The following is a 20,747-nucleotide window of genomic DNA, read 5'->3' as shown; positions in this document are numbered from 1 at the left end:
CTGTCTGGCTCGGCCCACCTTGTGTGGGAGTCCTCTGAGCCCAGATCTGGGCTGAAGGGAGGTGGGGCTGGCAGGGAGAGAAGGTCAGGCTTGACTGAGAAAGGATGGGGGTGGAGCTGTAGAAATATTTGTCTCCAGGCCACACATAGGTGCTATGGCCTCTTTTCATCATTAGCCTGATTTATTGCTATCTGGGCTTAGCTCCAGGGAAGCAGAATGAGCCACATTAAGCCAATGTTGATTTTATAGACCCAGCTTCCCAGCTTGTTGCACAATGACAGGACTCCTGCCAAGGAGACAAGGGTGGGGGTGGGCAAGGTGGTACAACTGGAGCAGGTGATGAGGAACTGAATATTCTTGAGAAAACAGCATTGTTCTATGCTAATAGAACTGGGGGCGCCTGCCATTATATTGGTGCCCCCAAGTAATGTTGTCTAAGAAATCAAGAGCACCTCTAACTGAGAAAAGAAGGAAAACCCATGTCAGAGTTAGAGTGGTCTCTAGAGGTCACCTAGCCCAAACCCTTTATTATACAGAAGAGGAAACCCAGACCCAAGAGAACTAACTTGGCCATGATATGGGAGGTGCTAAATAGCAAAGCCTTCTCACCCCTGATCCACTGAGTGTCTTTTCCACTGCACCATCCTACCAGTGTTGGGTTGTGGAAACAGAAGAGAAGATATGGAAGAAAAACAGACATACAAGATCAAGGTTCAAACTAAGGGACAGTAAAGTAAAAACACCTACTTCAAAAATAGCAAAGAAATACAATAAATGGCCCAAAGTTCAAAAAGAGCTTTTGGAAGAATTTTAAAAGACTTCAAAAACCAAACGAGAGAAATTGAAGGAAAATTGGAAAAAGAATAAGAGCATTGCAAGAAAATTATGAAAGATCACCCAAATGGAAAAAGATATCCAGAAACTCATGGAAGAAAATAATCTATTAAGAACTAGAACTAGACAAGGAGAAGCTAATGATTTCCTAAGGGGGGGGGGGAACAAACAACAAAATAATGCAAACTCAAAAGAGTGGACTACTAGAAGAGAATATGAAACATATCACAAAAATAACTGGCCTGGAAAATAGATCAAGAAGAGAGTTGGATAAATAGTTGGACTCCCAGAAAGTTACGATAAAAAAAAAAAAAAAGGTGTTTGTACACCATACTCCAAGAAAATTAGGCTTTAACCTGCTTTTTCTGTCTTTAGTGATTATTAATAAAACTCTATGGAAAATAAGAACATGGAGTTATCATTATCGATATTGATTTAAATTTTACATACCTTACCCCACTACCTCTTAATGTATACCCCCTCTCCAGTCCCTCTCTTATCCCATCTCCTTCCCTCCTTTTCCTCTTTGTACATTAAAAAATGTTTTTACCCTTCTAAATTGTGTATGTTGTTCTCTCTTTATCCAAGGTCTGATGACAATAGGGTTCTAGTACTACCAGGCCTCCACCCTCTTTTCCCTTTCTCTGTGGCAGTTCTACTCATTCTTCCTCTACATGAGAGAGCTATTCCACCCTACCTAATCCTGGTCTATTCTACCACCATTTTGGCTCATTCCATTCCATTCACCTTGACCTCAACTCTTCCCTCGATACATGCCCTTTCAAAATACTCGGGCAATGATGCCATTATCAGAGGCCATAGATGCCATTTTCTTATACAGGAATCAAACAATAATCTTTGGGGTTGTTTATGATTAGTCTTTCATTACCTCTGTATATTTATTATAGATCATTTTTTTTTCTGCTGAGTTCTAGGTTTTTCCCAGGAATAATTGAAACTCCTTTAATTCATTAAAAATTCATTTATGGGGCAGCTGGATAGCTCAGTGGATTGAGAGCTAAGCCTAGAGACGGGAGGTCTTAGGTTCAAATCCGACCTCAGACACTTCCCAGCTGTGTGACCCTGGGCAAGTCACTTGACCCTCATTGCCCACCCTTACCACTCTTCCACCAAGGAACCAATACACAGAAGTTAAGGGTTAAAAAAAAATTCATTTATAATTACGCTCATCTTTGCTGGATATGTTATTCTTTTTTTTTTAAAACCCTTACCTTCCATCATGGAGTCAATACTGTGTATTGGCTCCAAGGCAGAAGAGTGGTAAGGGTAGGCAATGGGGGTCAAGTGACTTGCCCAGGGTCACACAGCTGGGAAGTGACTGAGGCCGGATTTGAACCTAGGACCTCCTGTCTCTAGGCCTGACTCTCAATCCACTGAGCTACCCAGCTGCCTTCCTGGATATGTTATTCTTAATTGTGAGTTGAGTCCAGTCCCTTTGATTTACAAATTGCTCTGTTCCATGTCTTGCTTTCTTTTAATGTTACAGTTGCTAGGTCTTGTGTAATTTTGACTGGAACTCCACAGTATTAAATTGACACTAATACTATGGTAGTAATCCTTCGTTGTAGCATTGGAACAAAAGTTCCACTGGATATGACCAAGCTGGAAAGACTTGTTTTGTAAAGAGTATGGTCCTGCCAACAGATTGCTTCTGCTACCTAAAGACAACTAGCAAAATATGATCCTGGTAATATATGCTAACTGAGAACCAGATGGTCTGAAGTGATCAAATTAAATGCTGAGAGAAACATGGAGAAACAGGTCTAATATTACATTGCTAGAGAAGTGATGATTTTTTTTTTAAGAAAACAAGATGGAACTAGAGATCCCATTACTAGGGTCAGTCCTTAAAGACATTATTGAGAAAGTAAAAAACTGGACATGTATGAAAATATTCATGGAAGCTCAGTTTGTTATAACAAAGTAACTGGAAATAATACAAATGCAGTGGGAGAAATGTCTGAATAGATTGTGATATTTGAATGTAATGAATTATATTATGTTACTAGAAATGACAAATATTGAAAATACAAAGAAAATAAGGGAACTTTATGAAGAGATGAGAAAAAAAGAGACTAAAAATAATATATGATGACATTTTTAAAAATAACACAAAAATTGAGAGAAAAAAATATTCAAGTAAAACAATTCTAAAGGGAACCCAAAAACAGAGGATGTTTATATGAGCATACAAATAAAACTTAAATATTTTCAAACTTTGCAAATAATGTGGAATTTGTGATTTTGCACATAATTTTTTTATTCATTTCTTTAGTTAAATGTTTTTTGGTTGGTAGTTGTTAATTATATAATAAAATATTAATTTAAAAAATATTCCTGGGGGGAGGGGAATGAATTATCTTTTGGCTTAGAAGTGCTAGTGAATATTGGTTCCAAGGCAGAAGAAGAACAGAAGTTCCAAGGCAAGTGGGGTTAAATGACTTGCCCAGGGTTACCCAGTGTAAAAGTGAAATTTGGGAAATGCCATCTAAAAGTATATATATTTTCTATGGACACGTGGAAATTATCAAACTACATTTCCTGTGATCCAACGGGTTTCCGTTTCTGGTTCTTTGGGCGTGGGGACGCCTACGTCTCCACGCAGAGAAGAGTTAAAATCTCCTGGGTTAGGAGGGAGTGGCCTCTTGGCTAGCAGGCTTGGGGAGAGATGAGAGGTAACAAAATGGAGGCGGCAGTTTTGAATTCTTACAAGCGCGTGGTCTAATGACTTTATCTATCAGCATGGCTTTAATTAAAATACTAATTTTTATATTTATCTCAGTCATAATTATTTTTTATATTTATACCAGCAAGGAAGTGTCTGAAGTCAGATTGGAACCCAGGTTCTCTCAACACCAAGTCTTGTATACTATTCCCAGGGCCACTACTTCCAGAAAGCCCTCCTTTTTTTTTTTTTTTTCAACAGAATAGGTCTCCCTATCTCACACATGCTCAAAATTCAGAGGCTTTTCATGGGCCCAGTCCAACTCAGATGAGAAGAGGAACATTGGTCTACTCTGTTTCCAATCCAATCTAGTTTTCCCCTCCTTGGGCAATCTGGGGGCTCTTCACCCCAGAGGAAGGGGACAGTGATGCAGGGCATTATCTCAGAACTCTATAACTCAAAAGATACAGAAGTTTCAGCCTCCCATTTTACTGTGATTATAGACATACACCACACCACCTAGCTTAATCATCTTTTTTTTTTTTTTTTGCAACAATAGGGTCTGAAAATTTTTGGAAACTTTTGTTATCTTCTCTTTTAGGTAACTTGAGAATTGTTTCCATAATTTCATCAAAGTTGAGTCTCTCCTAGCACAGACCTTATCTGTATATACTTGATATAATACTTGATAAGCTGTTCTTCGAATCTTTGGTTTTTTTAAAGTATAGTTTCTATTTCTTTGTATTGGGGCTTGCAATGTTAAAGTTTAAATATGGGAGCAGCTAGGTGGCTCAATGGATAGAGTGCCAGTCTTACAGTTGAGAGGACCCAAATGCAAACGTGGCCTCAGATACTTTCTAGCTATGTGACCTTGGACAAGTCACTTCACCCCCATTGCCTAGCCCTTACCATTTTTCTGTCTTAGAACCAATACACAGTATTGATTTGTAGATAGAAAGTAAGGAGTAAAAAAAAAGTTTAGATATGGTGGCTTCATGGTCATTGATGAAGAAAAGAATTTGTTGTAAAAATCTATAAAGATCTCTTCTGTTTCCCCACCCCCACCCCCATCTGTTTGCTTATCTACCTTAAATGTCATGGAGATGATTTCATTAACACTATTTCAAAAAACAAAAATGAGACTTCTCCCAACTCAGGACCATTACTTCCAGAAAGCCCTCCTATACTAAAATAACTCATTCTTTACTGAATCAGCACAAGAAAGAAAGAGTAGAAAGAGTCCAGAACTAGAGAACCTAAAGAGCTTCACACCTTGGCAAGAAAACCAAAAGGTAAGGAGGAATTCCTTTCCCAAGGTCCCCAGAAGCGTGCCCAGGCAGCTTGCTACAGCTCTAATAAAAACTGGTTTATTCACTGCTGTGTCAATTAAAAGTCTCCAGTGACCAGCTCTCTCAGCATAAGTTATGCACCTGCACCTTCTGTACCTTAGGCAAAACACCAAACTGTTAACTAGGATTTTTTTTTAAGTAGCTTCAAAGGGTCAAGACAAACATCATACTGGCCCCCTTTCTATATTTATAGTATGGCTATAATGAAAAGTGAATTATTGGTACTGGTGATAGTATTGACTGAAGTTGGTCTTGGTAATTACATTTATTTTGACTTTTCAGCACTTTTGACAACTGAGAAAAGAAGTTAAATGAAGTCCTGTTTTCCTTAAACTACACTATAATTGCCTCTCTGGGGACCCTGAGAATCCCTGTTGGATCCTTAAGTGTCTTTTTATTTTATTTTATTTTTATTTTATAATTAAAAAAAAACTTGCCTTCTGTCTTAGAATCAATATTATGTGTTGGTTCCAAGGCAGAAGAGCAGTAAGGGCTAGGCCAGTGATGGGCAAACTTTTTAAAGAGGAGGGCCAAAGGAAAGGAGAATTGTCCTGGGTCATTGCATTGCTGCTAGTAGAGAAGTCCATTACATTCGATTTTACCACAGTGTATCAGACTCTGTACAATGTTCTCCTGGTTCTGCTACTTTCACTCTGCATCAATTCCTAGAGGTCTTTCCAGTTCACATGGAATTCCTCCATTTTATTATTCCTTTGAGCACAATAGTATTCCATCATCAACATATAACACAATTTGTTCAGCCATTCCCCAATTGAAGGGCATACACTAATTTTCCAGTTTTTTGCCACCACAAAAAGCACGGCTATAAATATTTTTGTACAAGTCTTTTCCCCTATGATCTCTTTGGGGTACAAACCCAGCAATGGTATGGCTGGAATCAAAGGGCAGGCAGTCTTTTAGTGCTCTTTGGGCATAGTTCCAAATTGCCATCCAGAATGGTTGGATCAATTCACAACTCCACCAGCAATGCATTAGTATCCTAATTTTGCCACATCCCCTCCAACATTCACGACTCTCCCCTGCTGCCATTTTAGCCAATCTGCTAGGTGTGAGGTGATACCTCAGAGTTGTTTTGATTTGCATTTCTCTAATTATTAGAGATTTAGAACACTTTCTCGTGTGCTTATTGATAGTTTTGACTTCTTTATCTGAAAATTGCCTATTCATGTCCCTTGCCCATTTATCAATTGGGGAATGGCTTGATTTTTTATACAACTGATTTAGCTCCTTGAATATTTGAGTTATTAGACCTTTGTCAGAGTTTTTAGTTATAAGGATTTTTCCCCCAGATTGTTCTTTCCCTTCTGATTTTGGTTGCATTGTTTTTGTTTGTACAAAACCTTTTTAATTTAATATACTCAAAATTATTTATTGTACATTTTGTAATTTTTTCTAACTCTTGTTTGCTTTTAAATTCTTTCCTTTCCCAGAGATCTGACAAGTGTAATATTCTGTGTTCACCTAATTTATTTATAGTTTCCTTCTTTATATTCAAGTCATTCACCCATTCTGAGTTTATCTTGGTGTAGGGTGTGAGATGTTGATCTAAACCTAATTTCTCCCTTATTGTTTTCCAATTTTCCCAGCAGTTTTTGTCAAACAGTGGATTTTTGTCCCAAAAGTTGGGCTCTTTGGGTTTATCATAGACTGTCTTGCTGAGGCCACTTACTCCAAGTCTATTCCACTGAGCTTCCCTTCTGTCTGTTAGCCAGTACCATGTATTTTTTTAAACCCTTAACTTCTGTGTATTGGCTCCTAGGTGGAAGAGTGGTAAGGGTGGGCAATGGGGGTCAAGTGACTTGCCCAGGGTCACACAGCTGGAAAGTGTCTGAGGGTGGATTTGAACTTAGGACCTCTCATCTCTAGACCTGACACTCAATCCACTGAGCTACCCAGCTTCCCCTACCATATTGTTTTGATGACCACTGCTTTATAGTACAGTTTAAGATCTGAAACTACTAGGCCACCTTCCTTCATGTTTTTTTTTTCATTATTTCCCTTGATATTCTTGATCTTTTGTTCTTCCAAATGAACTTTGTTATAGTTTTTTTTTAATTCTGTAAAAAAGTTTCTTGGTAGTTTGATAGGTATGGCATTAAATAAGCAAATTAATTTGGGTAAATTGGTCATTTTTATTATGTTAGCTCGTTCTACCCATGAGCAATCAATATTTTTCCAGCTGTTTAGATCTAGTTTTAATTGTGTGGAAAGTGTTTTGTAGTTGTGTCCATATAATTCCTGTGTTTGTTTTGGTAGATAGATTCCTAAGTATTTTATATTGTCTAGGGTGATTTTAAATGGTGTTTCTCTTTCTAACTCTCACTGGTGTGATGTGTTGGAAATATATAGAAATGCTGATGATTTATGTGTATTTATTTTGCATCCTGCTACTTTGCAAAAGTTGTTGATTATTTCTATTAGCTTTTTAGTTGATTCTCTAGGATTTTTTAAGTAGACCATCATATCATTTGCAAAGAGTGATAGCTTAGTCTCCTCATTGCCCACTTTGATACCTTCAATTTCTTTTTCTTCTCTAATTGCTACTGCTAGTGTTTCTAGTACAATGTTCAATAATAGAGGTGACAATGGGTATCCTTGTTTCACGCCTGATCTTATTGGGAAGGCTTCTAATTTATCTCCATTGCAGATGATGCTTGTTGATGGTTTTAGATATACACTGTTTATTATTTTTAGGCAAGGTTCTTCTATTCCTATACTTTCTAGTGTTTTCAATAGGAATGGGTGTTGTATTTTGCCAAAGGCTTTTTCAGCATCTATTGAGATAATCATGTGGTTTTTGTTTGTTAGTTTGTTGATATGGTCAATTATGTGAATGGTTTTCCTAATGTTGAACCATCCTTGCATTCCTAGTATAAATCCCACCTGATCATGATGGATAACACTTGCTGGAGTATTTTTGTTAGTATTCTATTTAAGATTTTTGCATCTACGTTCATTAGAGAAATTGGTCTGTAGTTTTCTTTCTCTGTTTTTGGTCTGCCTAGCTTTGGAATCAGTATGTTATTTGTGTCATAAAAGGAATTTTGTAGAACTCCTTCTTTGCTTATTATGTCAAATAATTTCTATAGTATTGGGATTAGTTTTTCTTTGAATGTTTGATAGAATTCACTTGTGAGTCCATCAGGCCCTGGCTATTTTTTCTTAGGGAGTTCTTTGATGGCTTGTTCAATTTCTTTTTCTGATATTTGATTATTTAAGTATTTTATTTCTTCTGCTGTTAATCTAGGCAATTTATATTTTTGTAAATATTCATCTATATCACCTAGATTACTATATTTATTGCCATATAATTGGGCAAAATAGTTTTTAATGATTGCCTTAATTTCCTCTTCATTAGAGGTGAGGTCTCCCTTTTCATCTTTGATATTGTTAATTTGGTTTTCTTCTTTCTTTTTTTTATTAGAGTTACCAGTACTTTGTCTATTTTAACTGTTTTTTTTTAAAATATCAGCTCCTTGTTTTATTAATTCAATAGTTCTTTTACTTTCCATTTTATTAATTTCTCATTTGATTTTTAGGATTTCTAATTTAGTTTTCATCTGGGAATTTTTAATTTGTTTGCTTTCTAGTTTTTTAAGTTGTGTGCCCAACCTAATTTGTTAATATATGCACTCAGTGATCTAAAATTTCCCCTTAGATCTGTGTTGGCTGCATCCCATAGGTTTTGGTAAGAGGTCTCATCATTGTCACTGTCTTCAGTGAAATTATTAATTGTTTCTATGATTTGTTCTTTAACTTATTTTGGAAAATCATATTATTTAATTTCCAATTAGTTTTTGGTTTGCCTCTCTATGTATCCTTGCTAATAACTATCTTTATTGCATTATGATCTGAAAAGGTTGCATTCATTATTTTTGCTTTTTTTTGCATTTGTTTGCCATATTTCTAGGCCCTAGTACATGGTCAATCTTTGTGAATGTTCCATGTGCTGCTTAAAAGAAGTATTCCTTTTTGATCCTATTTATTTTTCTCCATATGTCTATTAACTATAATTTTTCTAGAATTTCATTCACCTCTCTTATCTCTTTCTTATTTATTTTTTGGTTTGATTTATCTAGGTCTGATAGGGGAAGGTTGAGGTCACCTACTAGTATAGTTTTGATATCTATTTTGTCCTTGAGCTCCACTAGCTTCTCCTTTAGAAATTTGGATGCTATACCATTTGGTGCATGCATGTTGAGTACTGATATTTCTTCATTATTTATACTGCCTTTTATTAGGATGTAATTACCTTCTCTATCTCTTTTAACCAGATATATTTTAACTTTGGCTCTGTCAGAAATCATGATTGCACCTCTTGCCTTCGTTTTCTCAGTTGAAGACCAATAGATTTTGCTCCAGCCTTTCATTTTTACTCTATGTATGCCTGCCTATTTCATGTGTGTTTCTTGTAGAAACAAATGTAGGATTTTGGTTTCTAATCCACTCTGCTATTTGCTTCTGTTTTATGGGTGAGTTCATCCCATTCACATTCAGAGTTATAATTTTCTACTGTGTATTCCCAGATTTGATTCTCTCTCCTTGTCCTGCCCTTTCTTCTTTCACTATTTCCTTCTATACCAGTGTTTTGTTTTTAATCAGTTCCCCTGATGCCCTCCCTTATTGTACTTCCCTTTCTCCCCTCTCCCTTCCTTTTCTCTTCTTGTTCTTCTTTAGGGTCTTTTTAAGCTACCCCTCCCAGCCCAGTGTTGCTTCCCTCCACACCAGTCCTTTTGTTACCCTTCTACTTTTCTATAGGGCGCGAATCAATTCTCTGCCCCAATGGATCTGATTGTTCTTCCCTCTTTAAGTTAATTTCAATACACTTAAGTATTAAGTATTTTCTCTCTCCAACCTCTTTACCCTTTCAATGTATTGATTCTCTCCTCTGTTCACCCCACACACTTCCTTATGGAATATACATTTACTCCATTTTGTCTGTTTTCCCATTTTTCTTACTATTATCTCCTTCGCCCCCCTCTAGTTTTATATATATTTATACATATATATCTACATCTATCTATCTATCTATCTATCTATCTATCTATCTATCTATCTATCTATNTATATATCTATATCTATCTATCTATCTATCTATCTATCTATCTATCTATCTATCTATTTATATCTTGACATTTCATCCTATACAGTTTGTCACTGTTCCAAGTAAATTTCTTCTAGTTACCCTGTTGATAATATCAATTTTTAATATTTATCAATATCTTCTTTTCTATTAGGGATACAAATTGATTAAATTTATTGGGCTCCTTAAAGAAAAGATTTTTTTCTTTTTTTCTTCTCTACTCTCTTAATTACCTTATGTTGATTCTCTTGAGTTCTGTGTTTGGGCAGCAAACTCTCTGTTTAAGTCCAGTTTTTTCTTTATGACTGCTTGGAAGTCTTCAATTTTATTGAATGACCATACTTTCCCCTGCAAAAATATAGTCAGTTTTGCTGCATAGTTGATTCTTGGTTGTAGACCCAGTTCTCTTGCTTTCCAGAATATTGTATTCCATGCCTTCTGGTCCTTCAGTGTAGATGCAGCCAGATCCTGTGTTATCCTAAGTGTGGTTCCCTGGTATCTGAATGACTTTTCCATAGCAGCTTGTAATATTTTTTCCTTGGTCTGGTAGTTTTTTAATTTGGCTATAATATTTCTGGAAGTTGTGATCTGTGGATTCTTTCAATTTCCACTTTTCCCTCTTGTTAGAGAATGTCAGGGCAGTTTTCTTGGATAATTTCCTATAGGATGATGTCCAAACTTTTCCTTTTTTCATGATGTTCTGGTAGACCAATAATTCTTAAATTGTCTCTTCAAGATCTGTTCTCCAGATCTTTGGTGGTATCAATGAGGTGTTTCATATTCTCCTCGAATTTTTCATTTTTCTTATTTTATTTTATATATTCTTGCTGCCTTGTGAAGTCATTTGCTTCTAATTGTTGAGTTCTATTTTTTAAAGACTGAATTTCATCCCTGGCTTTTTGGTCATCCTCCTTCTGGTCTGATTTTCTTTGTAGATCATCTTTTGCTTTCTTTGCTTCATTTTTGAGCTGGTCAGTTTTGGCTTTTAAGACTTTATTTTCTTGTTTTAGTACATATATTTCCTTTTTCAAATTGTCTTCAGCCTCTCTTGATTACTTTCTGATTTCCTGAAGTTCTTGAGTTAATTTAATTTTGAGATCTTCTGAAACCTGTGTCCAGTTTGCTGGAGCTTCCTGATCTTCTTCTATTTCATTTGCTGTTTTTTTGCTTCCTGGAAAGAAGCTGTCAATTGTCATTTCTTTTCTCTTTTTCCGTTCTTTACTCATATTTTTTCCTTTTCTGTTCTGCTAATTTAAGCAGATGGATTTAATGAGCTTTGATGAAAGATCTTCCCCCAGCTGGCAATGGAAGTTTGTAGTTATGTTCTCTGCAGTCTAAGAAGGAGGGGTGTTGGAGTTTCCCTGCCCTCTGATGACTTCTTGTTTTTCCAATTGATGGGATTAAGCCTGGACTAGATTAGTCTGTATTGCTTAATGTGCCCTGAGGCTAAAACAGAGAGAGAGAGAGAGAGAGAGACACAAGATGGAGTGTTTTTGCTGAGCTCCATCTAAGCCTCCATCTTTTGAGCATTTTTGCCATGTTTCTCTGGCTTTCTCCTCTAACCACCTCCCCAGTGCCTGTGTTCAACTCCCCGAGTCCGGCCCTAGCAAGACCCTCTCTCCACACTAGTGCACCTGCCTGCCTGGAGATTTCAGGGGCCGCTGGAGACTCTGAACAGCCTGTGGGGGAGGGGTCCTGGGATTCCCCTTCTATACCCTTAGACCCAACAGTTCAAGAATTCAAGCCTTTTTCTTGGTGTACTTCTTGAGCTGTCCAGCAGTAGGATTACCCTGCTCTGTCCTATTGTTAAATTTGGTCCTCTTTCTTCTTGAAGTGCTTTGTTTTCTATTGAGGTGTGGAAAGGTGTGGAGTTTTTAAGACTTGCTCCGTCTAAGCTGCCATCTTCCCAGAATCCAAGTGTTGTCTTTTTAAGGTCATCTCTCAGTGACCTGGAGGTCAAATACTACTGAATAAATTCAGGTATAGATAAGCCCTCAGAGAAAGGAAGTTAAAGAACCAAGGAACCAATGAGACAGGAAACTGATTCCATAGGCACTGGCCCCCTGGGAGGCCCAGGCAAATTAAGAAACTATGATTGTTTCCTGAGATGTGATGTATGAGAGTTAGTAGGTGGAGAAGTGAGTTTATAAATTCAGACCAGGAGCGAGTCTTGGTCTTTCTGGCATGAGTATGGATTGCGGAATAAACCCTTGTTGGAGTTTAGCTATGGAGGCCATAGATGAGAAAGTTCAGTATCCCTCTATTTCTCCCCCACTTTTCCCTCTCTTTACTACTACTACTTTGATTTAATAAAGTTATAAAGCTACTATCAGCCTCATCATTTTAGTTATTACAAAGTGATAAATCATGTGCTTTTATCTGAATTCCTATTCTCACAGTTCTTTCTCTGGAGTTGGATAGCACTCTTTGTCATAAGTCCCTCAGAATTATCCTGGATAATTGTATTGCTATTAGTAGCCAAGTCTATAACATTTGATCATCCCACAATATTACTGTTACTGAATATAATGTTCTCCTGGTTCTGCTTTTTTCACTCTGCATCAGTCCATAAAGGTCTTCCAAGATCTTTCTATAATCATCTTGTTCATCATTTCTTATAGCACAGTTGTATTCCATCACTATCATGTACCACAATTTATTCAGCCATTCTCCAATGAAGGGACATTCCTTTAGTTTCCAGTTCTTTTCCACCACAAAAAGAGTAGCTATAAATAGTTTTGTACAAACAAGTTCTTTCCCATTTTTTTTTATCTCTTTGGGATACACACCTAATAGTGGTATTACTCAATCAGAGGGTATGAATTTTGTTTTATAGTTCTGTGGTAATAATTCTAAATTGCCCTCTAAAATGCTTGGATCAGTTCACAACTACATCAGCAATACATTAGTGTCATTTGGGGGTTTCTTGGAGAAGATATAGGAGTAGTTTGCCATTTTCTTCTACAGCTCATTTTACAGATGTGGAAACTAAGTCAAACAGGATTAAATGACTTGCCCTGGTTCACATAGCTAACAAGTGCCTGAGTGCAAAAGGGGAAAATGGGAAAGATTATGGTTGGACTGGATATTTAAAGTTTGGTCGCCAGGAATCGATTACTGGATTCCAAAATAACAGACTCAAGTCAGGATGACTTTTATGATGGTTTATTTACAATTAGGAAGGTTGAAGGTAGGAAAATGAGAGAGAGAAACTCTGGCCTAGATGGGAGGCCCAAACCAGGTAGGGCTTCAGAGGCCCCAGCAGAAGGGGCACAGAGGTTAATTAAACATGGCTTCTAGCCACAAGACCTTCTCTAAGATGAGAGGCCTCTTGAGGCTAGAGCTTCCAGAAATGCCAAGGGAAAGAAAGAGAGTCAGCCTAAATTACCCACATGACAATTCAAGGGGAAGCAGTCTGAGGTTTCACCCAAGCTCCTCCAATGCCAAGTTCAAAAGGCAAAAAAGCCCCTCAGGAAGTTACCATCATATTTAAAAGATAGCAGTTTTCATCACTTCCTGCATCCACCTCCAGTTTTATGTAGAGAAATAGCAACCTTAACTTTGTTTTGGACTGCCCAAGGGGCAGTCACTTGTTTTGGATTTGTTACTTACTATCACATGTGGGTCACAGACCTCCCCTTCCCCACTTAATTCTAAGTTGGGTGAGATGACATTATTCCTGGTGGTTAAAGTCTAAAGCAGTGATTCCCGAAGTGGGCACCACTGCCCCCTGGTGGGTGATGCAGTGATTCAGGGGAGCGGTGATGGCCACAGGTGCATTTCTCTTTCCTATTAATTGCTATTAAAATAAAAAAAATTAATTTCCAGGGGCGCTAAGTAATATTTTTTTCTGGAAAGGGGGCAGTAGGCCAAAAAAGTTTGGGAACCACTGGTCTAAAGAATGAATGAGGGTGAGCTATTTCCATTTACACATGAGACACTTCTGTACCATTTCACTACCCCATGATACTATAAATGAAAGAATTGAAGCACAGAGAGACTTAGCTAGGGTGATACAGCTAGTAGCAAGATCTGAACTTGGCCCTTCTGACTCCAAATTCAGTTTTTATCCACTTAGCTGCTTGTCTGGTTCAAGAAGGATGAGGACTTGGAAAAGGTTATCACATTTTACCATTAAGAGATCACTAGTTGTGGGACCCTGGACAAGTCTCTTACTCCAATTGCCTAACCCTTACTGATCTTCTGAACTGATAGTATTAATTCTAAGATGGAAGGTAAGGGTTAAGAGAGATGGGAGGAGAGAGAGAGCGAGAGCGAGAGAGAGAGAGAGAGAGAGAGAGAGAGAGAGAGTAAGGCAGAGAGGAGAAAGGGGAGAGAGAGACACACAGAGAGAGACAGATAAAGGGGGGGAGAGGAAGAGAGAGAGGGAGACAGGCAGAGACAGAGTTAGAGAGAGAAGGGAAGAGAGGGAGAGAGAGACTGAGAGACAAAGAGAAAGAGATAGAGGGAGGGAGGGTGGGAGGAAGAGAGAAGAATGTGCAAAATAATTCTGAGGTGTTGAATTTGGGAGACTAAAAGGAAGGTGGTACCTTCAACAGAAATGGGGAAGAAGGAAGAGAGGAGGGTTTAGAGGAAAAAGATCCACTGAAGCTTGGGGGACAGTGGCTATTTATGTAGAGCTTGGAGTTACCTGTATTGATGATAGTTAAATCCATGAGTACTGATGAATTTCCTGAGAGTGTAAAGGTAAAAGAAAAGAAGGCCTAGGATAGAGCATGGTGGAACACCCAGAGTTAAGTGGCATGAGGGGTATGATGAGCCAGCAAAGGTCAGCAACCATAATTGCAAGAGGACTGATGATGAAGAACCTTACCCACATCCTGACAAAGAGATGATGGACTAAATATGCTAAATAAAACACTAATTTTTGGACATGACTAATGTGTGACTTTATTTTTCTTGACTATGTATGTTTGTTACAAATGTTTTCTTTTTCTTTACCTTTTTTTTTTAGGAAAGGAGAGTAGATAGGAGGAAGGGGAAAAGTGCTTGTTTCTGAAAAAAAAAAAAAAAAGAATGTTTTAAATTTAAAAAGAAAGTAGAAGGAGTCACATAAGTGGGAGGAGAACCAGAAGAGAGTACTGTCATGAAAACCTAGAAAGGAGAGATCTTTCAAAAGAAGAGAACATACTAAGTCAGGGATATTACACTATAGTAATTAGAGATCTATTTTTTTTTAAGGGAATTCTCCAGTTGAAGATTAGTGTTTTAACTTTTTAAACAATTCCATCTTACAGGTATTTGTATTCTAGCCTGGCTATTATTGTCACTGGTCCTAGAATCCCATGAAGGCCCAGAAGTGAGCTGCAACTGATTTAGGATACAGAGCAAGGAGAGAAATTAATATAAAAACTTAAAGTCAATCAATCATTCAATAATAATCCAAATTAATACATTTTATTTAATTAGTTATTAATATTTTCATTAATTCAAGTAGAATTATCTAGTTTTGCTGCTAACTAGCCATGTGATCTTAAGCAATATACACTCTCTTGGCCACAGTTTCCTCATCTATAAAATGGTGGGTTTTGGATGAGATGATTTCTAAGTTCTTTTGTGCTAAATCTATGATCCCATATTGACCCTGTCTATGCCACATTCACATAAATCCTACCAGGAGTGACCAACAAGTTATCTTGTATAGATTTCCTACAAGAATTACTTCCATTCCGTGAGCATTTTGTTCATAATTGAATCATTTAACCTAAAGTAATGGAGTTGAAAAAATATATAAAGTAATGGAGTTGAAGAGGGAAAGAGTTGGAATAAGAGGAAATAGTAAGCAGAATTTTAATGGCCATATACTCCAGTGGACACGGCCCCGAATGTGCAATAAGAGAATGTGAATCCTAGCTTTGAGGCTTTCCAGGTCTAAGTGGTTTCTTCCCTCATTCCTTCACCATTCCTCTTTCTCTGACCTTATCCTTTTTATCCACTGGTCACTGAGTAGCAATGAGTAAGAAAAAAGAAAGGAGTGAATAGAGAACTCATTCTAAATACTGTGAAAGTATATAGAAGAAATTCAAGGCATGGCCCTTGTTTTTAAGGTGTCTATGACTAATTTGGAGATTTGTGAAATTAGTTAAGAATATTTATAAAGCAATACATAGATGAAGCTGCCCAGATTGTCATGGTGGGAAGCCTTCCTTGAATTGGCATCAGAGAGCCTGGGTTTGTGCCATTTATTAGGAATATGACCTTGATCTTACCCTCTCAGGTTAACCATTTTCTCCTCTGTAAAGATAATAATCATCTTGGTACTACTTGTCACATAAGGTAGGGAGAAAAGCTTTATGTAAATGTGAATTATTATTATAAACAAGTGAAAATTAGTTCAAGGACCCATGCTTTCCATGATACAGGAACTCCTTCCATTGATGCAGATGGCAACAATTCCCTGCCTTAGTAGACAGAATTCATAAATTCCTAAAAATTATCATTTGGTAGCCAGCCTTCTGGTAAGGGGCCTCTCCTAATGTAGTCCAGTCTTCAGATGATAGGCACAACTGTCAGTCAAAGCCTTTCTAGCTTAAAAGGGCCTGTCAGAGCTTCTGTTAGGATGGCCAAACTTTAGAGACTACAAGGTCACCTCCACGTCAAGATGAGGCACTGAAGAAAGAATTCACTGGAGGAAGTATAAATTAAAAGAGCATAAATTGCCTTCAGCCTTGGAGAAAGTCACAAAGCAACCAGAGTTGGGTGGAATTCAGCACCCAAGGCTTGGAGGAGGACCATCAAGTTGAATTTTAATGAAGGAAAAGTCCCTGGCTTGGTGGAGGGGAGGAGTTGCAAGGAATAATCTAGGCACAGCCAAACAAGAATGAGTTTCACTGCAGGGTATTTCACTGTGGGAAAGGCAAATCCAATGGCTTTGCCCTTGTAGCCCTAACTAGAAATGTCAGGGCGCTCTTCCTACCTCCCTGCCAAACCAGGGCTCAGGAAAGGGTTGGCACCCTCACCACCCCGTGGGGCCTGCCTCCTGGAGTTTCTTGGAGCTTCCACACCCCATTGGCCTCAGCAACCTTGTAAACCTTGTAAATACTTAAGAAAACAACCCCTTCTGGGCACACCTCCTCCCTAATTCCATTTTATAAGACACCAGCCACATTATCTTTCAAGGCCATAGCAGGAGACAGTGCCCAGAAGAACAGTGGTCATGCTTCTGGGCAGAAGGAAAATAAAGACATCTGGGCTGGGGAGAAACAGGTCTCCAGCTGACATCTCTGAAGCTATCTAATCACCCTGTTCTTCTGCCACCTGGTTGCCACCAACTCTGTTTTTGGTTCTGAAGACTCACAGGATCTGGGGGATGACTTTTGGTGGACCTAGGGAACCTGAGAGCCTGGTGCAAACTTCAATAGCCCAGGTACCAACTTCTGGGACCGATTGCTGATATAATTAACTGCCTACAAACCTGGAATGTAAATCCAAGGTTATTAAATAAGGTTTCCACCAAGCCTGGGATGGGCCCAAGACAGCCAAGAGCAGACCAAGGAAAGGGATGTGAATGCTCAGGGGAAAAAATTTCCAATAGCTTTTTGCCAAAGTTTTCCTTTGAGTCTAGAAGGAAAATTCAATAGGATTCCTTTGTTCTTTGGATCCTTACCACACTATCCTGGCTGAATGCTCCCTTCTCTTTCTCCACCCACCACTCCCCACCTTTACTTTTCCCCAAATCTCAATAACCAAGGGAGTGACATAGGAGTAAGCCAAAGACAGTGCCTTTTGTTACATGGGAATTGAAGTGGATATGGGGAAACAGGGATGATTATATTCATCCTGGCCTGGGTGACCACATTGAAGAGGAATCTGGAAGGGTTCTCAGGCTGCATTTCCCCTTGCCCTTCCTGTCTTCTGTTAAAGATGGGTTTAATTAATTTTTAACCTCAAATATTCAAAAGAAAAAGGTGTAATGTTCTTAACTCGGCCTGACCCCTAGAAGAAACCAGGACTGTCCTGGAGAAGGTTGAAGACCTCTCTGAGGTAGGTGGCAAAGAAACTATGACCAGATGGCAGTAGAAGAAGGCCAAAGGGATTGATCATGGCACAAGAAGAAGGCAAGGCCAAGAGCATTGCCGAGAATCCAGCCCAGATCAATTTCCTGAACTCCATGGATATGGTTACTTGAGACCAGATTGGCCCAAGGAGCCCAGGGTGGTGACATGTTCCAGACATCTCTTTGGCAGCAGGACTGGTTACCAGGGCCATCTATGGAATCTCTCTTATCCTTTACAAAAACTGGACTCCTTAGACCACTTTCACCTAGGACTTGATTTATAAATTCCTGATCAGGACCTAACAACTCCTGTGGAAGACAAAGAAGAGGAATTAAGAATAGTCAAGGCTAGATAAAGAAGGGACAGTTCAAACGGTACCCCAGCTCTTGCTTTTTTGGCCTCCTCATCATTCCTTAGCTAAAAGTGGGCTTCTGAAGGCTTATCTCTCAAAAAAAAAAATGTTGCTGAGCTTTGATCAGGAGTTGCTCTGAGTGGGAAGAAGGGAAACTGCTTCAGGATAAAATTCTTTTATTGTTTTATTTTTATTTATTTTTTTAAGCCCTTACCTTCCATCTTAGAATCAATACTGTGTTTTAGTTCTAAGGCAGAAGAGTGGTAAGGGCTAGGTAATGGGAGTTAAGTGACTTGCCCAGGGTCACACAGCTCAGAAATGTCTGAGGTCGGATTTGAACCCAGGGCCTCCTGTCTCTAGGCCTGGCTTTCCATCCACTGAGCCACCCGGCTGCCCCCTTCTTTGATCACTTTTATTTTTTTAATTTGAAAAAAACTTAATTAATTAAGAATAGTTTTCCATGGTTACATGATTCATGTTCTTTCCCTTCCCTCCTCCCACTCCTTCCCATAGCCAATGAGCAATTCCACTGGGTTTTACATGTACCATTGATCAAGACCTAGTTCCATATTATTAATATTTGCATTAGGGTGATCGCTTAGAGGCTACATCCCCATTATATTTGATTGCTTTTAAAGGGATGTCAGGTCCTTGTTTTCTACTCTGTTGAAAACAAGGACCATACATCAAGCCATTTTTTGTGTTAAGTGTACTTTGTTGGGCAATGGAAAAGATATGAAGTTTAGTTAAAATACCATCCTTAGGGGGAAGCTGGGTGGCTCAGTGGATTGAGAGTCAGGCCCAGAGATGGGACATTGTGGGTTCAAATCTGACCTTAGACATTTCCTAGTTGTGTGACCCTGGGCAAGTCACTTCACTCACCCCCATTGCCTAGCCCTTACCACTCTTCTGCCTTAGAACCAATACACAGTATTGATTCTAAGATGGAAGATGAGGGTTTAAAATAATAATAATAAAATAAAATATCATATCATCCCTGCCTTCATAAAACTACTTATAGACTGGTGGGAGAATGACACAGGTGCTACAAAGCACTGTACTGAATGATGAACACATTAGAGAGACATAAAATAAAACGTCATATGAAGTCTGAGAAGGGAAGTTCAATAGATAGGTGAGGATGAGAATAGATTCAAAGCTGGCCTTATAGTCAAGAAGACCTGCCTTGGAATTCTTACTTAGACCCAAACTTTATATCCTTTTTCAGACTCAGTTTCCTCATCTCAAAGACAAAGGTAATCATAGCACCTACCCATGGGGTTATGTTGAAGATCAACTTAGATAATGTATGTAGAATGCTTTATAACCCTTAAAAGGCTATATAAATGTTAGCTACTATTATCATTGTTGTTGTTATTATTTTTTTGTAATTTTTTTAAACCTTAGCTTCTGTGTATTGGCTCCTAGGTGGAAGAGTGGTAAGGGTGGGCAATGGGGATCAAGTGACTTGCCCAGGGTCACACATCTGGGAAGTGTCTGAGGCTGGATTTGAACCTAGGACTTCCCATCTCTAGGTCTGGCTCTCAATCCACTGAGCTACCCAGCTGCCCCTTATTATTATTATTATTATTATTATTATTATTATTAATAATGCATAGGGAACAGGAAAGGCATGTGGAGACTTTGACACTTGGGTTGACTTTCAAAATATGAGTAGAAATTTTACAGACCAACGAAGAGACAGGCATTCTAGGAATACGGCAAAAGCACAAGCCAAAGGAATGGAGACAAAATAACAGAGTGTGTGTATCCACTCTAGCTTGAGCATAGATTATATGGAGGGGAAGATAAGAGAAGGGAAAGAAGGCTGGGAAGGGAAGGAGCTTCTGGAATGCTAAGCAGAGGAGTCTGAACTCTACTCATTGGACAATAGGGAGCCAGTGAAGATTTTTGAGCGCAGAGTGATACAGATAGGTCTACGTATTAGGAAAGATTAGTAGAGCCACAGTATAAAGAATGATTTAAATGGAGAGAAAAATGGAAATGGGAAGACCCATACAGAGGCCATGACAATAGTCCAGATGACTGATTTATTAAGTGATAAATGCTCCTTGTTCCAGGGAGCCGGCAGTGGGAATAGAAGAGGGGCTCCATGAGAGAGATTCCAGATAGACAATCAAGTCGAACCTAAGACATTTTAGGAGTTAGCAAGAAGAATTGTTAAAGGCTATAAACGTGGGCAGCCGGGTAAATGAAAGGTCAATGAACAATCAATGAATCAATAGATATTTATTGATTGCCAGACACTCGGCTAGGTGCTGGGGTTACAGATACAAAGAAAGAAATAATCCTTATTCAAAAGGAGCTTCCATCTTTATGGGGAAAACCAAGTATGTATGTAAGTATCTACATGGGTGTAAATATGTGTGCATATATATATACA

General features: G+C 38.4%; 1 protein-coding gene across 1 annotated transcript in view; it reads left to right on the top strand.

Annotated features, from left to right (window-relative positions):
• The window catches only part of LOC123242097 (phospholemman-like), a 236,045-nt gene that overhangs the window by 186,547 nt on the left and 28,751 nt on the right, over positions 1–20,747 (top strand). The window contains exon 6 of the mRNA XM_044669604.1: positions 13,153–13,163. Coding sequence (XP_044525539.1) covers positions 13,153–13,163 — 11 coding nt within the window. The remainder of the gene's footprint in view (positions 1–13,152; positions 13,164–20,747) is intronic.

The sequence above is a fragment of the Gracilinanus agilis genome, chromosome 3 (genome assembly GCF_016433145.1).
Source record: "Gracilinanus agilis isolate LMUSP501 chromosome 3, AgileGrace, whole genome shotgun sequence".
Taxonomy (NCBI): domain Eukaryota; kingdom Metazoa; phylum Chordata; class Mammalia; order Didelphimorphia; family Didelphidae; genus Gracilinanus; species Gracilinanus agilis.
The sequence above is the reverse complement of the archived record's forward strand: the minus strand, read 5'-3'. Positions and strand labels throughout refer to the sequence as shown.